At 32.6% G+C, this 23,516-nt stretch overlaps 1 protein-coding gene across 1 annotated transcript; it reads right to left on the bottom strand.

Annotated features, from left to right (window-relative positions):
- LOC107636062 lies at positions 10,999-12,900 on the bottom strand. Its single transcript, XM_016339598.2, has 2 exons — positions 11,662-12,900; positions 10,999-11,341 (listed from the first exon to the last, which is right to left on the bottom strand). Exon 1 carries the CDS (start codon positions 12,703-12,705, stop codon positions 11,983-11,985), a length of 723 nt encoding a protein of 240 aa, XP_016195084.1. The 5' UTR covers positions 12,706-12,900; the 3' UTR covers positions 10,999-11,341; positions 11,662-11,982.

Raw genomic sequence — 23,516 nt, 5'->3', positions numbered from 1 at the left:
TCGTAATCCCATTATTCACATTATTTACTAATATTATTGTCCACCAATACTTCTTCATTCAAAATACAAAACAAATCACTATTAATTACTTCATAGATTACAAAATTATGAGAGTTAAAATATCCAACCCAATTTATAAAAGTAAAAACATCAATTAATAGAAGTTCAACACAAATATTTCTAACAACTTATTTATCTATCTAGTATCTACACAACTTATCTATTTATCTATCTACAGAGTAACAGAGGCATACACATACACATGTATATAAGAAAAAAAAAGTGTCTTCAGACACGTATTTCCACAATAAAAGTAGATATCTGTCCCGATCCAAATTATTAATAATGTCACGTAAATTGCTTAAAATAACCATAATATTGTCTTGTTTGATTCAATAAATTATTTATAATTTAAACTACTAAAGTGACTTATTTAGGTGATGATAATAACACTTTAATTTTTATTTTTACCACTATTGCTCATTTTTGTTATCACTACTGCCACATCCGCCACCACCATGGTCATATTGCCACAGCCATTATGATAATAATAATAAGGACACCATGCATTATTACATTAATTTCCATAACAATATTCTTTATAATATATATATATGTTCACCTATTAAGTGGTGCGCACGCAAAGTAATAACCTCGTGAAGAATTAATAATGCAATGTGAAAAGGGGTTTCCAACTAAAGAGACATCAAAGAGCTCTTAAGATGAAAAATTCCCTACTCCCCACAAGGAAACTAAGATTGCAAAAAGCGCATAACAATATAGAAATATCAAAATTAAATTAAGTATTATAGTACTTGGTACAAGATAATGGTTATCCCTACAATTGGCACGTGCCTAGCCAACTAGCCCACCATATTTTGAGTAGTCCTTTGTCAAGGAATTAGAAATAAATCTGATCTAGAATATCAAGAGGGTCAATTAAGCCCCACCAATTACAGGTTCATGAGCATTATTATTGTACCCATTTTGATTTTTATACATATTATTAATAATTACATTGTATATATGTTAGATATACAATAGTAGCAGTACTAAAAATGGTTTCTTGAAATTATGTTACTCATTCTCATTCACATTCTGGAATGTTCACCAAACTAGCTTAGAGTAGTGAAGATATAACGAACACATATGATATTAAGATAAAAATCAAACCTAATCCAATGTTTCTATTATATCTAATGAGTTCTTCCTTCAAAGTAAACATATATTTAGAGCAATGAATTGCGGCAAGTGGCAATTGGTGAAGATCATACAACAAATTAAATTATATTAGAGCAAGTTAATTAATTAATTAATAAGGCGGAAAATAAAACTAACTTTGGCTTGGCCTAGTATTAGTTTATTATTCCATTTAAGTAAGTGTTAATAGTCTAAATTTCGCTTCATACATAATATAATAATTAATTGGCCAACGATAAATAAATTTTGATTCATAATCGATTAATTTTTGATTTATTGAGTTGGAAAATAACGCAAAAATAAAATAAAATAGGAATAAAATTTCTCATACATTGCAAATAGAGTTTGACCACTACTAATTATTCCAGAAGAAGGCATCTTTGAGTATTCTAGTTGAGCAATAATTATTTCTGCAATTTGGGAAATTAAGATTTCATATATAACGTTATTGGGATCCATGTCACTTAGCTTAACTTGGAATATTTTAGGGTACGGTTCAATTGACAGAACCATCCATGGTTTATTTCTTAGTCTTAGTTATTATTAGTCAAAAGAAACCCGGGTTTTGAGGATTTATAGCGTTGAAATTTCCTTTTGGACGGTGTGCAAAATTATATTATTACTAAAACACATACTATCACTGTGTATGCTTATTATGCAAATTTTTAGAAAGAAAACAAATATCTCTTGATATATATAGTAGGTTGATGTGAAATTTTAGTTAATATTTTTTATTATCTTATTCTTAGCCCTCTCTGAAGCGTCTTTGACCCAAATTGTCTTGATTTGTTTGTTATATTGTGACACTTTCGACTTCCCTATATTTTGACCTATACTATATAGATTTGAATAATTGAGGCAACCTTGTGTTTTGTCCTTCTTATGAACTAAAAAAAATAAGAAATTTACTTATTATATATTATTATTGTGTTAGGTAGTATACGTACAAAGGTGTAGAAAATTAAAGTATGCCATGAAAATTGAACTAAATCCATTGTATTATTCCCTTAATCTATTTACTTAACTTCTTGATGAAATGCAATTGTTTATAGAGGATGTCATTTTATGTGATGTCTTGTCGTAAAACAACTTTGATTATTATTGGAATTTCTTATGCATGCCAATATACACTATTGACTTGTTTCTAATGATATATTGATCTGATATTTTACTAACTATTGAAGCGAAGAAAATTGTGCATGTATTATCATCGTTGAATATAGATCTATTTTAATTTGGCTTATTTTGTAGCTAGATTAGTAGCTAATTAACGTGTCAAAGAAGATGCAAATTATTAAAGAAGTTTGGTCGTGAAGTCTTTATATAGTTTCACTACTCAATTTCAATTGGAAAATATAGGAAGACAATGATTTTATTGTACAATGTGTACAACAGTCATAAAAATGAAATTAAGATCAAATGATAATTAATTTAATTGATTTTTAATATTTTTTATTTTAAATTCAAACAAAAATAAAAATTTTAAAAAGGGCCAATTACGTATCTCCCTCTCTCCGTATGTGAGGTCAGTGTTTCGGAGTCTTCCTACTCCCATTCTCTTCCTATCTCGCCGGTCCGTCGCCGCTAGAAACACCAGTCACCGCTCAGAGCATTAGCCGACGCCACCTTGTCCACCGCGAACGTTTGAGCACCCTCTTCGCGCACGTTGCATATTCACGCAGCCCTCTTACGCGCCGGCCGTGCAGTCCCTAGCCTTCTTCGATGGCGTATCGGATCCCTCGACAAGCCCTTCCTTTCTTCCCCGTCGCCAAGGCCACATCCGGTTACTGCACAACCGACAACCGTTCAACACTGCACTCCCTGGATCCCGCCGCAGCCGCAACCGGTCACCGCTAAACCCCGGTTGGCACACCGTGGTAGCAAATCCAAGAATACAAAGTCCCTCTCTTCTCCTCACGCAAGCATGATGGGTGAAGAAAATTTTGCTACACCATCATCAATAATCATTTATGATTATATTCCTTCAAATGGCAATTGTGCTTTACAATTCCCACAAGAGACCAACCAGGTACAAAAGTGAAAGTCTTTTTTTTTATGTGGATGTTCATTATAGCAGGTTGGCGGATGATTATTTTTATGCCTAATATGGATTGTTATTTACGTAAGTACAATTAAAATAATCTAAATGTTCAATGCAGTAGATATGCAAATGGTTGTTTTAATGAGCATTTGGATGATTATTTTATTAGATTTGGTTGAAACATAAAGACTAAACATTTTGAGGGGTGATCAGTTTTATATGTAATCGGATGGCTATTTTAATTGGGGGGAGGGGGTTCATGTGGCGTTGTTGGGGCTGCTGGGGGAGGTCACGGCACTGTTAGGGCTGCGGGGGGTCACATTGTTAAAATTTGAAATTTACCCTAAATTCAAAATCTCTCATTCAGTTATTTCACATCAAATGTCAAATTTCAAATTTTAACAATGTGACCCCTTGTAGCCCCAACAACACCGTGACCTCCCCTAGTAGCCCCAACAGCACCATGAACCCATTCCCCCCAATTAAAATAACCATCCGGTTACATATAAAACTGGTCACCCTCAAAATATTTTGTCTTTATGCTTCAACCAAATCTAATAAAATAATCATCCAAATACTCATTAAAACAACCATTTGCATATCTACTGTATTGAATATTCAAATTATTTTAATTGAACTTACATAAATAACTATCCGCATTAGGCATAAAAATAACCATCCGCCGACCTACTGTAATGAACATCCGCATAAAAAAAACTTTCACTTTTGTACCTAGTTGGTCTCTTGTGGGAGTTGTAAAGCACAATTGCCATTAGATGGAATACAATCATCAATGATTACTGATGATAGTGTAGCAAAAATTTTCTTCTCCCATCATGCTTGCGTGAGGAGAAGAGAGGGGCTTCCTATTCTCGGATTTGCTACCACGGTGTGCCAACAGGAGTTCAGCAGTGACCAGTTGCGGCTGCGGTGGGATCCAGGGGGTGCAGTGTTGAACGGTTGTCGGTTGTGCAGTAACCGGACGTGGCTGCGGCGACGGGGAAGAAAGGAAGGGCCTGTCGAGGGATCCGATACACCAATAGAGAGGGCTAGGGGCTGCACGGCCGGCGCATAAGAGGGCTGCGTGAATACGCAATGTGCGCGAAGGGGGTGCTCGGATGTTCGCGGTGGGCAGGGCGGCGTCAGCTGGTGCTCTGAGCAGCGGCTGGTGTTCCTAACAGCGACAAACCGTCGAGATGGAAAGAAAATGGGAGGGAGGAAGGCTCTGAAGCACTGACCTCACATGTGGAGAGAGGGAGATACGTAACTGCCCCTGTTTAAAATTCTTATTTTTGTTTGAATTCAAAATGAAAAATTATTAAAAATTAATTAAATTAATTATTATTTAATCTTAATTTTCTTTTTACCTCTATTGTACACATTGTACACTAAACTCATTGTCTTCCTATACTTTCTCTTTATTTATATAATTCAATTAGAGTTTATGTACGGGATATGGTAAGTTTATGATTAGTGGACAATTTTAAATATTTTTATTTAATAAATACAAAATAAATGCATTAAAAATTTAAATATTTTATATTTTCAATGAAAATTTCTTTTAATTTGTAAACCCATAGGCCATAAACCATAAATCTATATAATTATCACTAGACAAAACGGCATTACCTACAGTTAGCCTGCAAAAAACAGTTAACAAAAACTTAGCGACCAACAAACCGTCAATAAAAATGTTGTTGGCAGTAATAATATCTAGGCAAAATTTTTGTTCAATGTTATTAGCAACGGTCACATATTAGCGCAAATGTTACTTCCGATGAATAAGTGATAGTTCAGTTGTCTCTAATTTTTCAGATGGTCAGGTCGTCGGCAATGATATATTAAATTATATTAATTAATTTTAATTTAAAAAATCAAGTACTAAATTCGTGGCGGAAATAATACATTAATTGAAATGTTTTAATTTTTTAAATTTCAGAAATAATTTACCAACACACATACCAGAGTTGTCGGTAGCAGATTTAANTTATATAAATTAATTTGTGAACTTGAATAAATTCGTGAGTTTCTGATGAATTGAGTTTAAATTTTACAAGTAAATAAGTCGAATTATAGAAGCTAAACTTAATTTTTATGAACTGAATTTGAGTTTAGTATAATTTGATTGAGATCGATTCACTTCTACTAGTCCTAGAAGAAATCAATATTTAATTTGATTCCTTGAGCACACGCTTGAACATATAGAACTAAATTAAATTATGTAAATGAAGCTAATGAAACCATAATATTGTAATCCGATCCTAATTCCTAAGCACGAATTAGGGTTTACCCACAGTTCATTTGTTTGCCATTTTTATAAAAGCATACGTAACTCTGTTGGTTTCTAACTCCATTTTTATTGTGCAGCTAATTAATTAATAATGAGTGCTTCCTCTTTATCATTCCCCTCGTGTGGTGTTGTTTTGTTGCATTGCACCCACTACACAATTAATAATAAGGTCCACCATAATCATCATCATAATTACTATATGTATAATGTAAGCTTTGCTTTGGTCAATTTAATTTAACACATTCCATCTTTCTTATACGTATTTATTTGTTTGAAAATACTCATACTCTTCAAAGGCCTAGAAATTTGAGGGTTTACCATTATCCACTTACCTTTTCAAGTTATAGTTCCCATTACGGAAGTTTTCAAAAGCTTCCACTAAAAAACCCGTCACAAAACCTGTTTAAAAACTTTCCATTAAGAAACCGCCACAAAACACTAATACAGAGTCCCTACTCCCTAGAGACAAAAGCCCACCACTAAATGGAATTGTGGCGGTTGAAAAAAAACTATTACAAAAGAGTTCGTGACACATTAAATTTTAAGAGTTTATAGCATCGTAAAATTTTTTTGTTGGATTTTAAACTGCTAGAATAAAAAAACCATCATAAAAGTAAAATAGTATTAAACATTGTAGTGATTCTTTATAGAATTACATACTACTTTCGATCCATTTTAAAATCATTAAGTTGTTGGGGATCATCATCATATTGAAATTAAACTTTTGGGTCATTGTATAAGACTTTCATTTGGACTTTGGTCATAACTCATAACATATTCTAAGTTGAAAGTTTCAATTTATTTAGAACCAACGAGTTATAACTCAAATGACATAGTTTTTCTATACATTTAAAAAATTGCGAGTTCGAATCTTCCTATATATTTTAATGCGTTTGGTATTTTTCAGATGGTAAAAAAATAAAACAAAGATATTATTACCGTGTCAAAATTAATGCATTAAGATAAATAATTTTAAATATAGCATTTTAGTAGCATCGAAATCACTCCTCTAAAAATTTAAACTGTCTTTATTTATTATATTTAAATTCTTTTTCTTTTGGAATAATAAAATTGAACATTTAAATGTTTTTATCATACAAATTTTTATGTTATATCATAAAATTATTTATTTATTTAAAAATTTTACATCATTAAATAATGAGATAACTATTTATATCTCTGATAATTAAATAATTTTAAAATAATGTGGGACAATTCGGCTCAGAATCAGACAAATTATACACGTGTGTATGCGCATGCGTGGTTTTAATATGCTCCAATTAAATCATTTTAGAATAATAATGTGGGACAGATTGGTTGTTTGATTTTAATATGCTCTTACTGTTAATTAATTATAAGATTATGAAATTAAAGTAGCTAGTCAAACTATGCTACTATACTGATTATGAAACCTTATTAGTTTATTAATTTTTTTACGTAAAATATCTTCTAATCTATTAGATTAAAAATTAATTCGTTACGAATTTAAGTTTTATTTATAAGTTACCGTATATACAAAATAAAATTTAAATTTCTTAATACTTATTTAAATAATTAAACTAATAAATTAATTATTAGATTAATCTAAATTAATTGTCTTATTAATAAACAGTAATCTATGGTTACGTTCTCATGTGGAATTTTGAGCAGCACATACATACAAATATAAAAAATATTTGGTAACAAAAAAAAATTAACTAAAAATAACCATAATTTATCTTATTTAATATTTATTAATTATTGTGATAATTAATTAATACTAAATAAAATAAATTTTGACTATTTTTTTTTATCTACTTAGCATTATCCAACAAACATATGGTAACTATCACATTTGTCATTTTACATGCATGCGCGGCCACGTCATCACCACACTTCACATCCTCTTTTGCTGTGCACTTCACATTCTCACAACTCACTACATTATAATACTTAAAATTAAAGCCACTAATATAGGATCTTATAGCATTAATTTATTTAATTCTAGTCCCATGGTTGTGATGCCACTGTATAGTAGAAATAGAGAAAATGAAAGTAAAAGTGAATTGCATGTGCTTTGTATAAGTGAAAATTATTATTGTGCTTGCTTTACTTTTGTTTTTTCTTCTTCTTAAAATTATTGGCTCCCAATAGTGGGGTTGTTTTAATTTTTATGACATCTATGGTGTATATGTGTCTGTTTTTATACATATAAAATTACGATTTTCTTTTAAAATATATGTAAATTTTTTCTTCCTAATATGTTTACAATATCAGCTATTTTAGATGTAATTAATTACTAAAGTTAATTACTACAAATATGAAAGGAAAAAAAAAAAGAAAAAAGAGAAGTGGTGAAAAATAGTTTATGGCTTCAAATTAGGGTATAGATATGACTATGGAGGTGACGATAAAAAAAGACGAAGATGATGATGAATTGGTATACGTAATAACAACAGGTAGTGATAAGAGAAAGATTGGGAGATAGTGATGTGTGTGAAATTAAAAAAACTATGATGAGAAAAATCACTTGGATTTGAAGAAAGATGAGTCTATTGTCTACATTCAATGGAGCCTATCAAATTAATTATGTCCAGGTTCTTAAAAACGACCCACCTTAATCTGAAATAACAAATAACTTTTGAGTGCAACTAGCTTGCCACTATTAGTTTTTAGTTATATTATTTTAATTCTTCACATTTATATTCTCCATTTTTTTAATTTCTTTTTCTTTGCTAGAACTACAACATCACTAGCAGCAACTCTTTATTGAACTTGATTTGAGAAAAAAATGAAAAGACCTCGTTCTCATTGAGTTTGATGTTAGTATATATATATATATATATGTATAGCAATATAAGTAGTGGCTTAACTAATTTATTAATTGTACATTTGGTATGGATTGGTAAATATAATTTTAATACTAACTATTAATTCTAATATCCCCTCAAGTTTGGCATATAGATGTTTAAAATGCTAAACTTGGCTATAAGACTATGAAACTGAGCTGCTGAAACGAGTTTGGTGAAGATGTCGATTCGTTGGTGTTTGGACTTAACATGTATCAATTTGATAAATTTAGTAACTATTCTCTCTCGGATGAAGTAGCAATCAACTTCTATGTGCCTTGTGCGCTCATGGAAAATCGGATTGGTAGCTATGTGTATAGCTGATTGAGAGTCATAAAATAACATGGAAGAATCAATGATGACATTGAAATCAAACATCAATCTCCTAACCAACTAAGTTCATCCGCCACTGCTGCTAATGTCCTGTACTCTGCTTCAGCTGAGGATCTTGATATTGTAGTCTGTTTGCTTGATTTCCAGGATATTAAAGAGTTTCCAATGAAAGTGCAATAGGCTGTGACACTGCGTCTGGTATCTGGACACCCTGCCCAATCTGAATCAGCATAGGCCATGAGCCGTATGTCGGAGTTAGCTGGAAAACACAAACCTTGTCCTGGACTTTTCTTCAAGTATCGAAGGATGTGATGGAGAGCATCCATGTGGGACGAGCTTGGACTTTTCATGAACTGACTCAAGGTGTTAACTGCATAAATGATTTCAGGTCTGGATATTGTTAAGTACATTAGTCTGCCCACTAGTCTTCGATATAAGGATGGATCACTCAAAGGGGTGCCATCTGTTGAGCTCAACTTCAGGTTAGGTTCCATTGGTAATGTAGTTGGCTTACAAGTTGTGAAATTAGTGTCTTGCAGTGGGTTGAGGGTGTATTTTCGCTGACATAGATGGATGCCATCATCGGATTTAGCAATTTCTAGACCAAAAAAGTATTTCAGATCTCCAAGAATCTTGAGTTTAAAGATGGATTGAAGCAATTTTCCGAACGTTTGACAGCATAATGGAAGAAGCACTTGTTAGGATGATGTCGTCTACATACACCAGTAGATAAACTACATCTGTACCAGACCCATAAAAAAAGAGAGAGTAATCATTTTTTGACTGTTTGAAGTTATTCTTTAGCAAGGCAGTTGAGAACTTGAAAAACCACTGTCGCGAAGCTTGACGTAGCCCATATATAGAACGATTTAGCTTGCAAACAAGTCCTTTATTTTTGTCCTTATGTCCTAATGGCAGCTCCATGTACACCTCTTCGAAGAGGTCTCCATTTAAGAAGGCGTTGTTTACATCCATTTGCCACAAAGACCATCCTTTGATAGCTGCTAAGGATAGGAGAACTCGAACAGTGGCAAGCTTGGCCATTGGGGAGAAAGTATCACGAAAATTCACTCCAGCTTGTTGTGTGTACCCTTTTGCAACTAGTCTTGCTTTATACCTATCCACAGTGCCATCATCCTTGCATTTGATTTTGTACACCCACCTACATCTAATGGTGTACTTGTTTGGAGGTAGTTGAGTCAGGGTCCAAGTGTTATTATCTTTCATAGCTTTCAGATTTTCATCCATTGCTTTTCTCCACTCTGAAAATTTTACTGTCTGATGGAAGTAGGCTGGTTCTGGAATGGCTTGGACATTTCCAATAAAAGCAGCATATGATGGAGTTAAGTGTCTCTCAGTGTCAAAGTTACAAATAGAGTTGGCCTGGTTGCATTGGTAGTCAATAAGGTAACTAGGAGGTTTGCTTTGTCATTGTGATCTCCTAGTAGTTGTTGTTGTTTGGTTTTCGAAAATGTGAGTGTTTGTGGTGGTTGGGACAGTCTCAAAGTTTGTTATTTCAGTAGTTTCTATTGGGATTGGTTCGGTATTGGTGTGTGTTAGGGTAGGGTCAGTGAGTGCGGGTATGTGTGGGTCAGGGATGGGTGAGGGTAACACTATGTCAGGAAATTCTTGGATGAAGGAATGGTCTAAAGTATTGATGGAGTGGAATGGGAATATATTTTCTGAGAAACTTACATCTCTAGAAATAAAAATCTTCTTCTTCTCTATATCATACACCTTGTACCCTTTATAGCCAACTGGGTAGCCCAGAAAAATAGCCTTGATAGCTCTTGGAGAAAATTTGTTTCGCTGAGATAATAAGGTGGATGCATGGCAGAGACAGCCAAACACTCTCAAAGCTTGGTAATCCAGTTGCTTTTGGAAAATTCTTTCATATGGAGTTTGAAATTAATAATAGGGATGGGCAATCTGTTGATGAGGAATGTGGCTGTGAGAACGCACTCTCCCCAGAATTGAATTGGTACCTTGGACTAGAAAAATAGGATGCGGGCTACATTTAACAAATGTTGATGCTTGCGCTCCACAACAGAGTTCTGCTCAGGTCTTTCAACACAGGAGAATTGGTGGAGTATTCCTTTGGATTGTAGGAAATCAGTGAAAGCTAACTCCTTAGCATTGTCTGAACGGATCTGTTTCACCTGTGCTTTGAATTGTATCTCAACCAAATAAATAAAATTGATCAAAGAATTTGTTGCATCAGATTTATGCTTCAGTAAGTAAGTCCAAGTGAACCGTGAACAATCATCAACAATTGTAAAAAAATATCTCATTTTATTATATGTAGGAGTCTGATATGTCCCCCCAAATGTCACAAAGGATCAAATCAAATGGAGATTGACACAAGTTGTTATTTGCATGAAAAGACAAACGTTTAAACTTTGCTAAGGGACATACCTCACATCTTGAGTGATCAAATTTCAAGGGATTATTTGAAAGAAACTGACTCAATTTTACAAACACATTTTCTGACACATGACCTAATCTTGCATGGCAAGTATAACTATCTACATGACAAACTAAAGAATTGGAGTGTTTGACAGAATTGAAGAGTTGATGGTGAGGAGATTCCAACAAGAACATACCTCCACACTCATCACCTTTGCTAATCACCCTCTTGGAAATCTGGTCCTGTATTGTGAAAGAAAGGTCAGAGAAGTTGACACTATATTTAAAAAAATTTATTAAACTACTGACTGATATGAGATTGACTCGAAAAGAAGGAATGTAAATGACATTATGAAGAACCAAAGACTTATTTATGTGAATGGTACCCATGGCAACAACACATATTCTGGTATGGTCAGGTAATGAGACATAATGGTTTGACAATGGTTTTGGATTATTAACTAAGGCATAGACATTGGTTATATGGGTAGTAGCACCTGAGTCAATTATCTATGAATGTGTCAAAAGATTTGGATCTAAGTAACTAGTTGAGAAAATTTCACCTGCACATATCTCAGGATTGTCATTACTGGAAAGAGTTGGTTGAGACTGCAAAAGACTCATGAGTTGTTTCCAGAGTCTTTGTCAGCTATATGCTCCTTCTCTTGCTCAGATATTGTTTCAGCAACAAGATTCACCTGATTCCTTTGCTTGTTCTGATTGTACCCTGGTGGATATCCATGGAGCTTATAGCATTTATCTTGTGTGTGACCAAGTAGACCACATTGGGTGCAGAGCGGACAGTCTTGGTTTTCTTTTCCTCTGTATTGATTCGCTGGCTGGCCTCGATGTGCTGTAGGAGCGGGATTCACAGCAAATGCTACTTATTGAGGTATCGCAATAGAATTTGCCATGCCAATAGCGCGTTGTCGCTCTTCTTGAAGAACCAAAGAGAAAATCTTCAAGATAGGTGGAAGGGGGTCCGATAACAGAATTTGACCTCTTATGTTGGAGAAGGAATCATTCAAGCCCGTTAGAAAGAACAAGACGTGCTCTTGATCAAGATGAGATTGGAAGGCTTTTACTCCTCCACATGTGCACATTGCAAGCGGCCAAAATGTGTTAAGTTCTTCCCAAATTATTTTTAATTTGGTAAAGTACTGAGAAACAGAGAGATTACCTTGAGTTAGGGTAACTAAAGCCTTTTTCATCTCAAAGATTCTTGGACCGTTGCTTTGAGAGAATCTTATTTCTAGGTCTTGCCATAGCAAAGCTGCAGAACCAGCATAGATCACGCTAGCAGCAATATCCTTTGAAATAGAGTTTAGAAGCCAAGTTGTAACCATATCATTCGTGTATTGCCACGATTCAGCAAGCATGGGGTCGATTGTTGAATCTGGTTTAGTGATGGATCCATCTATGAATCCCAATTTTCTCTTTCCCCTTAATGCTAGGCGAATTGACCGACTCCAAAATGCATAGTTATCTTCTTGTAATGGTTGAAAGGTCAGTACCAAACCAGAATGATCACCAGGTTGTAGTGCGTAGGGATCTTGAACAGAGGATCTCATCGATTGAGAGGCTTCCATCGATTGAGGAACTTCCATGGATCTTGAACAGGAAATTGGGAAGCGAACCGGGAATTGGAAACAAAGGGAGAAAGTGGTTTGTGAAATTGGGAATCGGGAATTGGAAATTGGGAAGAGGTTTTCTCAAGAAAAATTAGGGAAAGGAACGTGGCGTTGCGGAAGGGAAGGGATCGTAAAACGTGGCGTTGCGGAAGGAAGATTAGTAAAATATCATTCCATCTGATACCATATTGAACTTGATTTGGGAAAAAAATGAAAAGACCTCATTCTCATTGAGTTTGATGTTGGTGTATATATATATATATATAGCAATACAAGTAGTGGCTTAACTAATCTATTAATTGTACACTTGGCATGGATTGGTAAATATCATTTTAATACTAACTATTAATTCTAATACTCTTCAGTGACTTTATATGCCAAAAAATTAAAATAAACAAAAAATAAAATTAGATTGAATATTCAAAATAAAATATTCTAAACCTAATACAGATCTAGAAATTTACAAATTGTCAAAATACAAATTTGAAATGAAGAATATCTAAATTTCACTAAAATTAAATACTAGAAGAATGAAATTCAAAATCTCACCCAAAAAAAAATTAAAAAGTGAAAATTCAAATTAAACTAAAAATTTAAATTCACCATCATACAAATTAAAAATATGAGGAAAAGAAAGATACTTACTAAAACAAAAAGAACAATAGCAATAGGTTATGAACAGGGGCGGAGTCAGAATAATTTTTTGGAGGGACCAACATAAAAAAAAATATTACTTTAAAAAGAGAGAAAATATAAAGTTAAAAAGACTAATGTAAAAATTAAATGAGTATATACATAAAAAATTTTAAATTGAGGGACCATTCCCCGCTTAACATGTATGGGGCTCGGCCTTTGATTATGAAAGTATTAGATATAGGTTGAAAAAATGAAAGATTTAGAACAAAAAAGAGAGGAGTTTGGAAGAAAACAAGCAAAGCAAACCTTTTTATTCATGTATAAAAATACATTGAAGGTATAAAATTATTATTCCTCTAGCACTGTTGTAAATATATTACTATTCAGAAATAGAATTAAACTTATGACTTTTAAATTTTGAAATTTGCTACAAGAAAAATGTTGAGTACTGTCGGATTTATTGTTGGATTTATCAGTAGAATAAATTCGACGGTATAAATTTCGTCGGTAACTATTTATTGATGGATTTTTCTGTTCGCCGCTAATTACTGATGAATTTAGCAGTGGATATAAATTTTCATTTGGCGAAATTTTTGAACTTATTACCATCGGATTACACTACAAAAAATTACCGGATACCGTTGAATTTACTGGCGGATTTAGTAGCTGAATAAATTCGAGGATATAAATCTCACCAGTAATTGTCTACCGGCAGATTTTTTCATCCGCCGCTAATTACCGGCGGATATAAATTAATTTAATAATTTTTAAACTAACAAAATTCAAAGTACAAGATGATGGCTGGCAATCTACAGTAACAACCAAAATCTTAATTAACAAATCATATGGTTAAAAATCTTAATTTAAATGCACACATCACATGTTCATCATATTCTACACATACCCAAATACCAAACATTCTTAAAAGAACCAAATATATCCAAATACTAAACATAATAATGACAATCTAAAAACATAATCTCATGATTTTTTTCTATACAGCTTCCATTATAATACATAATTAAATAAAAAAATCAACTAGTTTCTGATATAGAGCGCTGGTAAGGAGCACGATTCTCTACGACAAATACAGAAGATGGAAATTAGAATAAAACTAGAAGTTAGAATAAAACTGAAAATTAGAACAAAATTTTTTATCTTACCGCACTCTCGTCTTGTTGGAAGTAAACGAACTCTTAAATATAATTACGTTCCTTTAAACTGATACCACCATGATACCACTCTATCATATTAGTTTCAGACTGTAGCAAAAAAAGAGATAATTGATTCCCACCAAAAAAAGCATCATAACATCTCCAATAAAGAAAACAAACTTATGTAGTTAACTATCTTCTATCTGAACAATTAGGAACAACAAGCAATACTACACATTTTAAATACTGAATAGAAGAAGGAATAATTTACAACTGAAAAATGGGTTCAAGACATTCATAGTATCCCGGACTTTAAAGTTGGAATAAAGCAATCCGTATACACACCTGAAATTTGCGACGACGAAGACGGCTTTCCTTCTAGATGACAATGAAGAGCGGCGAAGACGATGACGCTAATATGACAAAGACGCCAAGTGGAGCGGGAAGGCGAGGGGAGAGAAGTGTGGCAGATGGCGGTGAGAGGAGAGGTGGACTAGAGAGAATTACTGCCTTAGGGTTTCATCAGATGAAATTGGGAAGAACCGAAGAAGAGAGGGAGCGATGGCTAGGGTTAGGTGAATCACATGTATATATACGAAGGGTCAATTTTACCGATGGCTTTACCGTTGGAAAAATCCGCCGGTAACACATAGCCTGTGACCAAAACGGCGCGTTTCATTTAATTATTTTACTGTTGGATTTTTTCGACCCTAAATTTGACGGTAATGATCACGCCAATTTTTTTTCCCTCTAATTATTACTGGCGAATTTACCGTTGAAAAATCAAATCCGATGGTAACTTTTTTACCCAACGAATTTATTGTCAAGTTCACCAATAAATTTGCTGGTAAATCTTATGCTAATCTCCGACGGTAAATTCGACGATATTCAACATTTTTCTTGTAGTGTTAATCTCTCAGTAAATTCGAATGTAAATTTAAATTTAAATTTTTTTAAAAAGAATTTGAATGGTAACACTTCCTTAGATGATAACATATTTTTTTTGCAATCTTAACACCCAAACAACAGCACTAAATTACACTTGTATTCTAATATAAAAAGGAAAAGAAAGTACTTCCATTTTATTTATTTTCAATGAAACAAAGCTTCATTTTTTCTCATTAGCTCACTCTCTATTAAATAATAGTATGAACTATATGTAGGATGGTTAAAATAAAGCATCATGAATATATTTTTTTATTTAATTCTTTGTCCTATATCTAATTACTAACTTTGTGATATTATATTATTACTCATATGCAATTGCTCTTCTATAAATGAGAGAGTCACTAATCAAGTAATGTTTATGGTAACTACATACAAATGTGGAAAAAATTAGTGCTTAATGTTAATCACTATAGCAACAACATTAACTTATGTCATTAAAAAAAAAAAAGAAAGCAGCAAGCTCACACTTGTCAATTCATTCAATTTATTTGTTTAAATTAGGAGAATTTTTATTCTTGAATTCCAAACTAAAGTAACCTGAATCTTCCTGAAACAGTATGAATAAAAATAAATTATCAATAATTTATTTAACTCCGCCAATATTATTACGTACTGTTTATCTGAACGTATCACAATTCGTTAGTACTCTGATCTTTAACATATGATTCAATATTCAATTCAACAATACCTATACGACATTTAGAAACATACCAAAAGAACTTAACACAAAACTAAATAGTTAACAAAAATGACAAGAAATTATCATGTCTAAACAACTCAACAGCAACATTAATATTAGGATGATGAACTGCCCAAAAAATCACAATACACAAACAACATACTTAGAATAATTTTATGTCAATAAATAAAAATATTAAAATAAAATTTATTATGATAATAATAAGGAAAAAATCATAAATACAGATTAATAAAACAGAGCCAACTGAAGAAAGTAAAAATGGGATTAGGATTAGGATTCAAAAGGGGATTAGAATTTTTTTTTATTTAAAATGAAGTAAAAATGAGGATAAAATAGGGAGAGAGATGGGGGCAACCTACCTAAAGGAGGGAAGAGAGATGTAGCTCTGGTGACAGAAGGTGCAGCAGTGGCAGCGGCACCAACAACGGCGGAGACAGAGAGAGAAGTTCTGTTTTAAGCAACAAAACATGATCAAGGCGAGTCCACGAAGTCTTTAGAGAAGAATGTAGGTAGCCGCCGCTAGCAGAGAGTAGCTGGAGGGGCTGCCAGAGGTAGAGAGAGAAAAGAGAAGGAGAGAGAAGAAGGTTAGAGAGAGAGAGTGTGTGTGTGTGTGTTTTTTACTTTTTTTTTTTTAAAATGAGGGGGATGTTCGCTTTTGAATTTAGGACAAGTTTACCGTCGGATTTACCGGCAGATAAATCTGACGGTAATGTATTGTGGGTCACCAAAATGCAGCGTTCCACTAATTGGGTTTACAGACGAAAAATTCCCTCGGTAAATTCTACTCTAAATTTCGCACCTATTTTTCCCATTTTTCCTCCAATTATTACCGACAAATTTACCGTCGAAAAAGAAAATCTGTCGATAATGGTTTGACCTGACGAATTTGACACATAAACCGTCAGTAAATTCGCCGGTAAAACCAACATTAATGTGCAACGCTAAATTCAATGATAAATTCGACTAACATTTTTCTTGTAGTGATCCCACGTCCATACACTACTTATCTTGTAATAAGTTAACCCTAAGTATATCTTTAGCTGTTTTTTCATGTCAATAGCTTACTCTTATCTTTATTTTGGGCTTAATAATCAACTTTACTAATGATCATGATGATGAAGACATGTGTGCAATGTAGACGCATCCTTTCATTAAACTTTCTAAGAACTAACCAGACATGGATTATTATTACCACCCACCTTAGTGATGAATTTCTTTGTTTGTACAATTACTTTTCCTTTTTGGTCTCAATGCTTTGAAAAGACACAACACAAACGCGAAACATAGGCGATAAATGTTTAGGAACCGTCCATAATACGACAATATCTAATGATCTATATTATTTATGGCACTAGCTAGAATAATATGCGAATCAAAGCATGCAATAATTATAATAAATTAATAATCACTACTTTTCATTAATAATAAATTATACAATAGGAACATACATAGAATCTAGCTCACGGGTGAGTGATGACAATCTTTTGGAGTTCGAATGAGCAACATTATTTCCTCCAAAGTGGAAGGCAAAAACCAAAAAGCACTTTTTTTCATCACTATATTTGGAAGAGTATGAGGTGGTATTGTGGTAATGATTTTAATTATTTGGGAACCAAGAACAACAACCTCCCCCTCAAAAACTTGCTAGTCTTGGAGTTTGGAGTAGTACTAGGGGAACAATATTAATGTCCCTTCAAAGTGGAAAAACCAATAGCACTTGAAAGTTGTAAGCTACTTTCTTGTGGAAAATCCTTCGGCTTAGGGTACACGTGGTTTCGGTAAAGCCCAACATCATTATACTCTTACTCGAATCAAATTCATTAAAATTAAACTTAGTTATGGTTATGCTTTTCTAGTTCTTTATTGCTNACAAATAAAACAAAAGTGAGTCGTATTTAATTTCGTCACCAACCTAATATTTGTGTTTTTTTCCTATGTTAAAATACATATAAAACAATTAATTTCGCTACGTTTATGCTCTTTATAATAAACACCGTTTTAACATTAATATTTTTTAATAATCAAATACACATTTTTTGTTTTGTTAACTAAAAAAAATTAAATATATAATTAATTAGTAAAAACTGTAATTTTATACAAGTATGATACAGTATTAAGAGCGAGTATTCAGGTATTAATAGTATTTTTCTAAAACAATAATATGTTATATTCTTTTTTTTTTTATGCCATAATTAATATGTAAATATTTGTAAAATAATAAGCATGCACTTCCCATGCATATTAGGATGATTGAAAAGAAAAATATTGGAAATCAATTATCTTTAATTAATAATGTCTAGAACACTTATCATTTTCTGGTGCTAAACTATGAGAAGTATTGTCATTAATCTAAAGTTACTAATATAATAATATAAAACATGCAATCAAGCATGCCATTCTTGTTTTATTTTTTCACAATAGATATATAATTTTTTATAAAAAAATAATAATAAGGAAGGGTTAATTTTTTTTGTTATGGAAGTAGAAGTGGTAATATACCTTAACATTGTAATTTTTGGTGTTTTTTAAAATTGTGGAAAGTATACAAATCGGAGGGTTCGATTTCTGTACCTCAAATTTTTTAATTTTTTTAAACACAAATCAGACGGTCCGATTTGTGTACCTCTCATTCATAAATTGGACGGTCCGATTTCTGTATCTCTACAAATCAGACGGTCCAATTTATGTACTTCTATAAATTGGACGGTCCGATTTCTGTACCTCTAATAAATCGGACGGTCCGATTTCTGTTTCTCTAGTTAAACAATTTCACATTTGAGTATAATACCCCAACAATCCACATTTTAAAAAATTACCACTACCACTCCAATATTAAAAATAAAAAGTTCAGAAGTAGAACCTTATATATAGCAGACTCAATCATGCTATGCAACTCTAAAAGTCTCAATGCATGGTTATTAAATATTGTTTAGTAGTTTGTCTGTTTTGTGTGTAATATATATATTTTATTAAAAGGCTAAAACTCCTAGGGGACATTATTTTCATAAAATGATTAAGCTAATACATATATTGCTGTTTTCACACCTATAGTCCATGAAACACACCATTCGTGCGCTTCATAATAGTGTTTAATTTGTCAACAAAATGAGGCTTTAATTTATATCATGACTATCATATCATTATTCTATCAAAAGCAAGTTTATGAGTCAAGTTAAACACGTATCTATCACACTTAGCTACCTGCTATTACAAGAAATAATGGTACTAACCAAATAAATAAATAATTAATATTGAAAGCTATATCTTAAACCTGCCACTTGATTCACATTATACTGAAAATATTTAATTTTGTCTCTAATAATAACAATTTTCAACAAGGTTAGCAGGTCAAAAACAATGTTAAGTGCTAAACCGAAGTAATAATAAAGGAGGAAAAAAAAAACGGTCCTGTTACCAACAATATTTCTGCCAACTCTTATTTATAACTATATTTAATGGAAGTGTCTTCGTGGATGTGTTTAATAAAAATGTCTTTTTTATGACTGTATTTAATAGAAGTGTCTTTATAGATATATTTTCTGGATGTATTTCTTTATATATGTATTCAAAATAAAATAATTAATTATTATTGACAATAAATTGATAAATAATATATATTTCACATGGATCAATGCTAGAAGAAATTGAGTTTTAACCGTTATTTTTGCATTTATACCTAATAATCTTTGACGTTCATCAACAATTTCTCATATTCATCTACTCCTCTAAAAGAGAAAAGGTTAAATAGGCATTTGACTTTTTAGTCTCACATTTAAATCTCTAATGATTTGAAAATATATTTAAATTTTTTATCTTCTTAAAATTTAGAAACATTAATTCTTCTGTTCATTTGGTCTGGCAGACCTAACAAAAAAAAAATCAAATATAGCTTTTATTGTATTGGGCTGACCAATATACGAATGCACACGTGTGAAAATTTTTAAAATAAAACAAATTAGACTCGAAAATCGATATGTCCAGATTTTGAAAAAGTCAGAGACTTAAGTGTATTTTTAAATCCTCAAGGATATAAATGTTCGCGGACCAAAAAGTCAATGACCTATTTGTCTTTTTTTTTTCTAAAATATAATATCCACTAACTATTATATATGTTTTGGATGAAACAAACATCTTTATTTTTCAAAAATAGTCAACAGGTAGAAATTAAAGAACCATACGAAACATTCACAAAAGGCCAATTCTATGGTACCTATGAGTTGGTGTCTAAATTTTGCCTAACTTACTTTTTGTAGTAAGTTTTAATTTTTTAAAAATAATTTATTGTTATATCTTTTAAATTAAATATTATTTTTTAACCTTTTTAAGTAAATAGACATCACTTTTTAGACACCATAGCATTCACCTTCACAAAATCGCAAGTTTTATTGTATGACATTATTTCATGCATTATAGAGAGTTCCTTTCCTTTTTCGTGTGTGAATGTATGATTTCTACAAGAATTTTCCTTGAGAGCCCAGCCCTGAAAGAATACACTATTGGGCTTTTGTTTGCTAATTTAGATTTTCTCATTTTTCATTTTGCTCCAGGGCCCATAGATTACTCATTCATGTAAAAAACACTAGGGAATAAACCCAAATAAAGTTTGGCCTTATATCTTCGGCTTAGCTGCTGTTTTTGCATTCAACAATGGATCTTAAGGGGATTAAACATTCTCAATAGGAGAAAATTCTCTCGCAATAGGAGAGTTCTTCTAGAACACCAGGTTCTTCTCCAATAGAGAGTTGTCATTGATCTTCATTTACACCAATATTCTAACTAGTTTAACAATCACCTATCTTAGTATTACCAACAACCTAACTAGTCTTATAATCCGAACTGATCTCAAAACCCAAACTGAACTCATACTCTTACACAGGCTTCTGCACCAATAAAAAGACACAGATATAGAACCTACAAGAGAGAAGCAAAAGTAAATGAGGGTAAAATTAGAAGGATTTAAAGTCTCAACAAATTAGGGGAGTTAGGATTTAAAGTCGATTGTCTCAACATAATGAAAAAAGTTATCTCTAATAAAGTGATAAATTACAAGGCATGCAGAAATGTTTTATTGGAAATGTGGGACAATCCACCAGGTGTAGCTGTCATTGAAATAGGAATAAAGAAGATACTTTTCAGCTTCAAAAACAAGAAAAAAAAAACTGCAAATACTTCAGAATGGACTGTGAAATATGAGAGGCAATCTGATTAATCTTCAGCTTTGGACAGAAGGTAAATCTGTGTTTGAAGTTAATCATGATTTTATAGAATTTTGGGTTCAAGTTCGTGGTATTCCTGTTGATTACATGAGCAAGGAAACAACCATTCATATTGGGAACATGTTAGGAGTTGTTGCTGAAGTATAAAACCCAAAGGTGGATGGAGTTCTTAGGAGATCTTTCTTGAGAATTAGAGTAAGTATCAATATAACGAAAGCTCTTCCAACAGAATTTTGGTTAGCAAGAGAAAAATCGTCAAACCTATGGGTATATTTTCAATATGAAAGGCTACCAGAGTGTTACTGCTACAACTATGGCATCATTGTACAGGAAAAGAAAAACTGCAAAAACCCAACAGCAATGTTTGGGATCCGACAAAGCCTAGATACTCAGCAGGTTTGGGAGTTAGAGCCAGGTTTGATCTACTACATCCATGGGTGCAAGAAGGATGGAAAGAACAAGATGTGAAAGAAACAGCGTGTGGACAACAAAGCATGAGAAGAGGGAGTAAGGACAGACAAGATATTGAAAAAAGTATGATCAGAGATTAGCAGAATTTGCAGCATGAATTAGGGGAAGAGAATTGTTTGGAAAATCAATTTAGAGAATGAGAGAGAGAGAGAGAGAGAGAGAGGGGCAAAAAAACACAAAATATCCCAGATTTTCAGGAAATGAATGGTGACCTAGAAGAATTAAGGGCAGTCTATATAATAGATAGTTTAGCAATGGAGATCAGGAAAAATAATAATAAGGGAATAAAAAGACCAGCCCAACAAGAAGAAGCTGATGGAGAGTTACAAGATAGGGTAAAATTTGGTTAAATATTGACATAAGGCCCAATAGAAAAACAACTCATGTTCAACTAAGCAAACAAGATGGAAGGAAACCTAACATTAAAGGTCTAACTAATTGGATCAGGAAAGAATTAACTCAAAGAAAAAGAAAGAGTCTAGATCAAAAGGAACATCACATATTTGAATCAAGCTATGAAGCCCACATTCCAAGGATAACAGAATATGAAGTTCTGATTTGCAACAATTAGACAGACGGCAACAATAGAGAAGTGCAGGCTCAAAAAATAACTCCAACATTATATAATAATTTTGAGCTGATACACACACGCTGGAGTTATAGGAACAACAAGAGAAAATTGAGTGAGAACAAGAAAGGAAGCAAGAAAGAGAAGTACAAGCAAGAGTACAAAGCAGAAAGTGGAGACATATATTATGTTGAATTAGCAAGCAATGGCAAAGAGGAAGGAGAAGAGATAGTGGAGAATAATAGAAGGTCATCACGGTGAAAAATATAGCTAGCTAATTGTATGCAACAAAGTTTGAAACTTAAAAGGATGAGAGAGGATAGAGCATACTGCAAATAGTTGGAACAGTCTGGGAGGATGATAATGAGAAAGATCCAATGCAAATCAGCAAGAAAATCAAGAATTATGAGGAAGGGGCAGCAAAATGAGATGGAACTGAGGAAGGAACAGTAGAATGGAATGCAGGTAACAACAACAAGGCTGAGGAGGCGGGCCTAAGCATGCCCCAAATTCAGCCATGAATCTTTTAAGTTGGATTTATCAAAGAGTGGCGACATCCTCGACAATGGCTGAATTAAAAAATATTTACAAAATTAGCAAGCCGTTAGTAGTTTTTTTTATGGAAACTAGAGCTAAGGAAGGTAGAATTAATTCTATTAGAAAGAAGTTATGTTTTGATAAATTCTTTTGTGTAGAACTCCGGAGCTTGTTCGGAGGCCTATGTATTTTGTGGAAATCAAATGTAAACATTATTATTTTGTCGTAGTGTGATAATTTTATTAAGACTAGGATAAGTATAAACAATGGTAAATCTTGGAAATGTGTATTTGTATATGGTAATCCAATTTTTAGGAATAGGAAGAAGTTATGAAGGAATTTAACAGCCAATAACTAGGATCAAGAGGAAGCACAAATATATATTGGAGACTTTAATGATGTTCTAACACAAGAGAAAAGGGTTGGTTTACACCCAAAGCCTAGAGAGAAACTTGAAGAGTTCAGGAAGTTTGTGAATGAAAATATGCTCATGGATTTGGAACTTAAAGGAAATAAATTTACTTGGTTTAGTAATCCAAGAAATAATTTCATAACTA

The sequence above is a fragment of the Arachis ipaensis genome, chromosome B04 (assembly GCF_000816755.2).
Source record: "Arachis ipaensis cultivar K30076 chromosome B04, Araip1.1, whole genome shotgun sequence".
NCBI lineage: Eukaryota > Viridiplantae > Streptophyta > Magnoliopsida > Fabales > Fabaceae > Arachis > Arachis ipaensis.
Note: the sequence above shows the minus strand (reverse complement) of the source record. Positions and strands in the feature narration are given on the sequence as shown.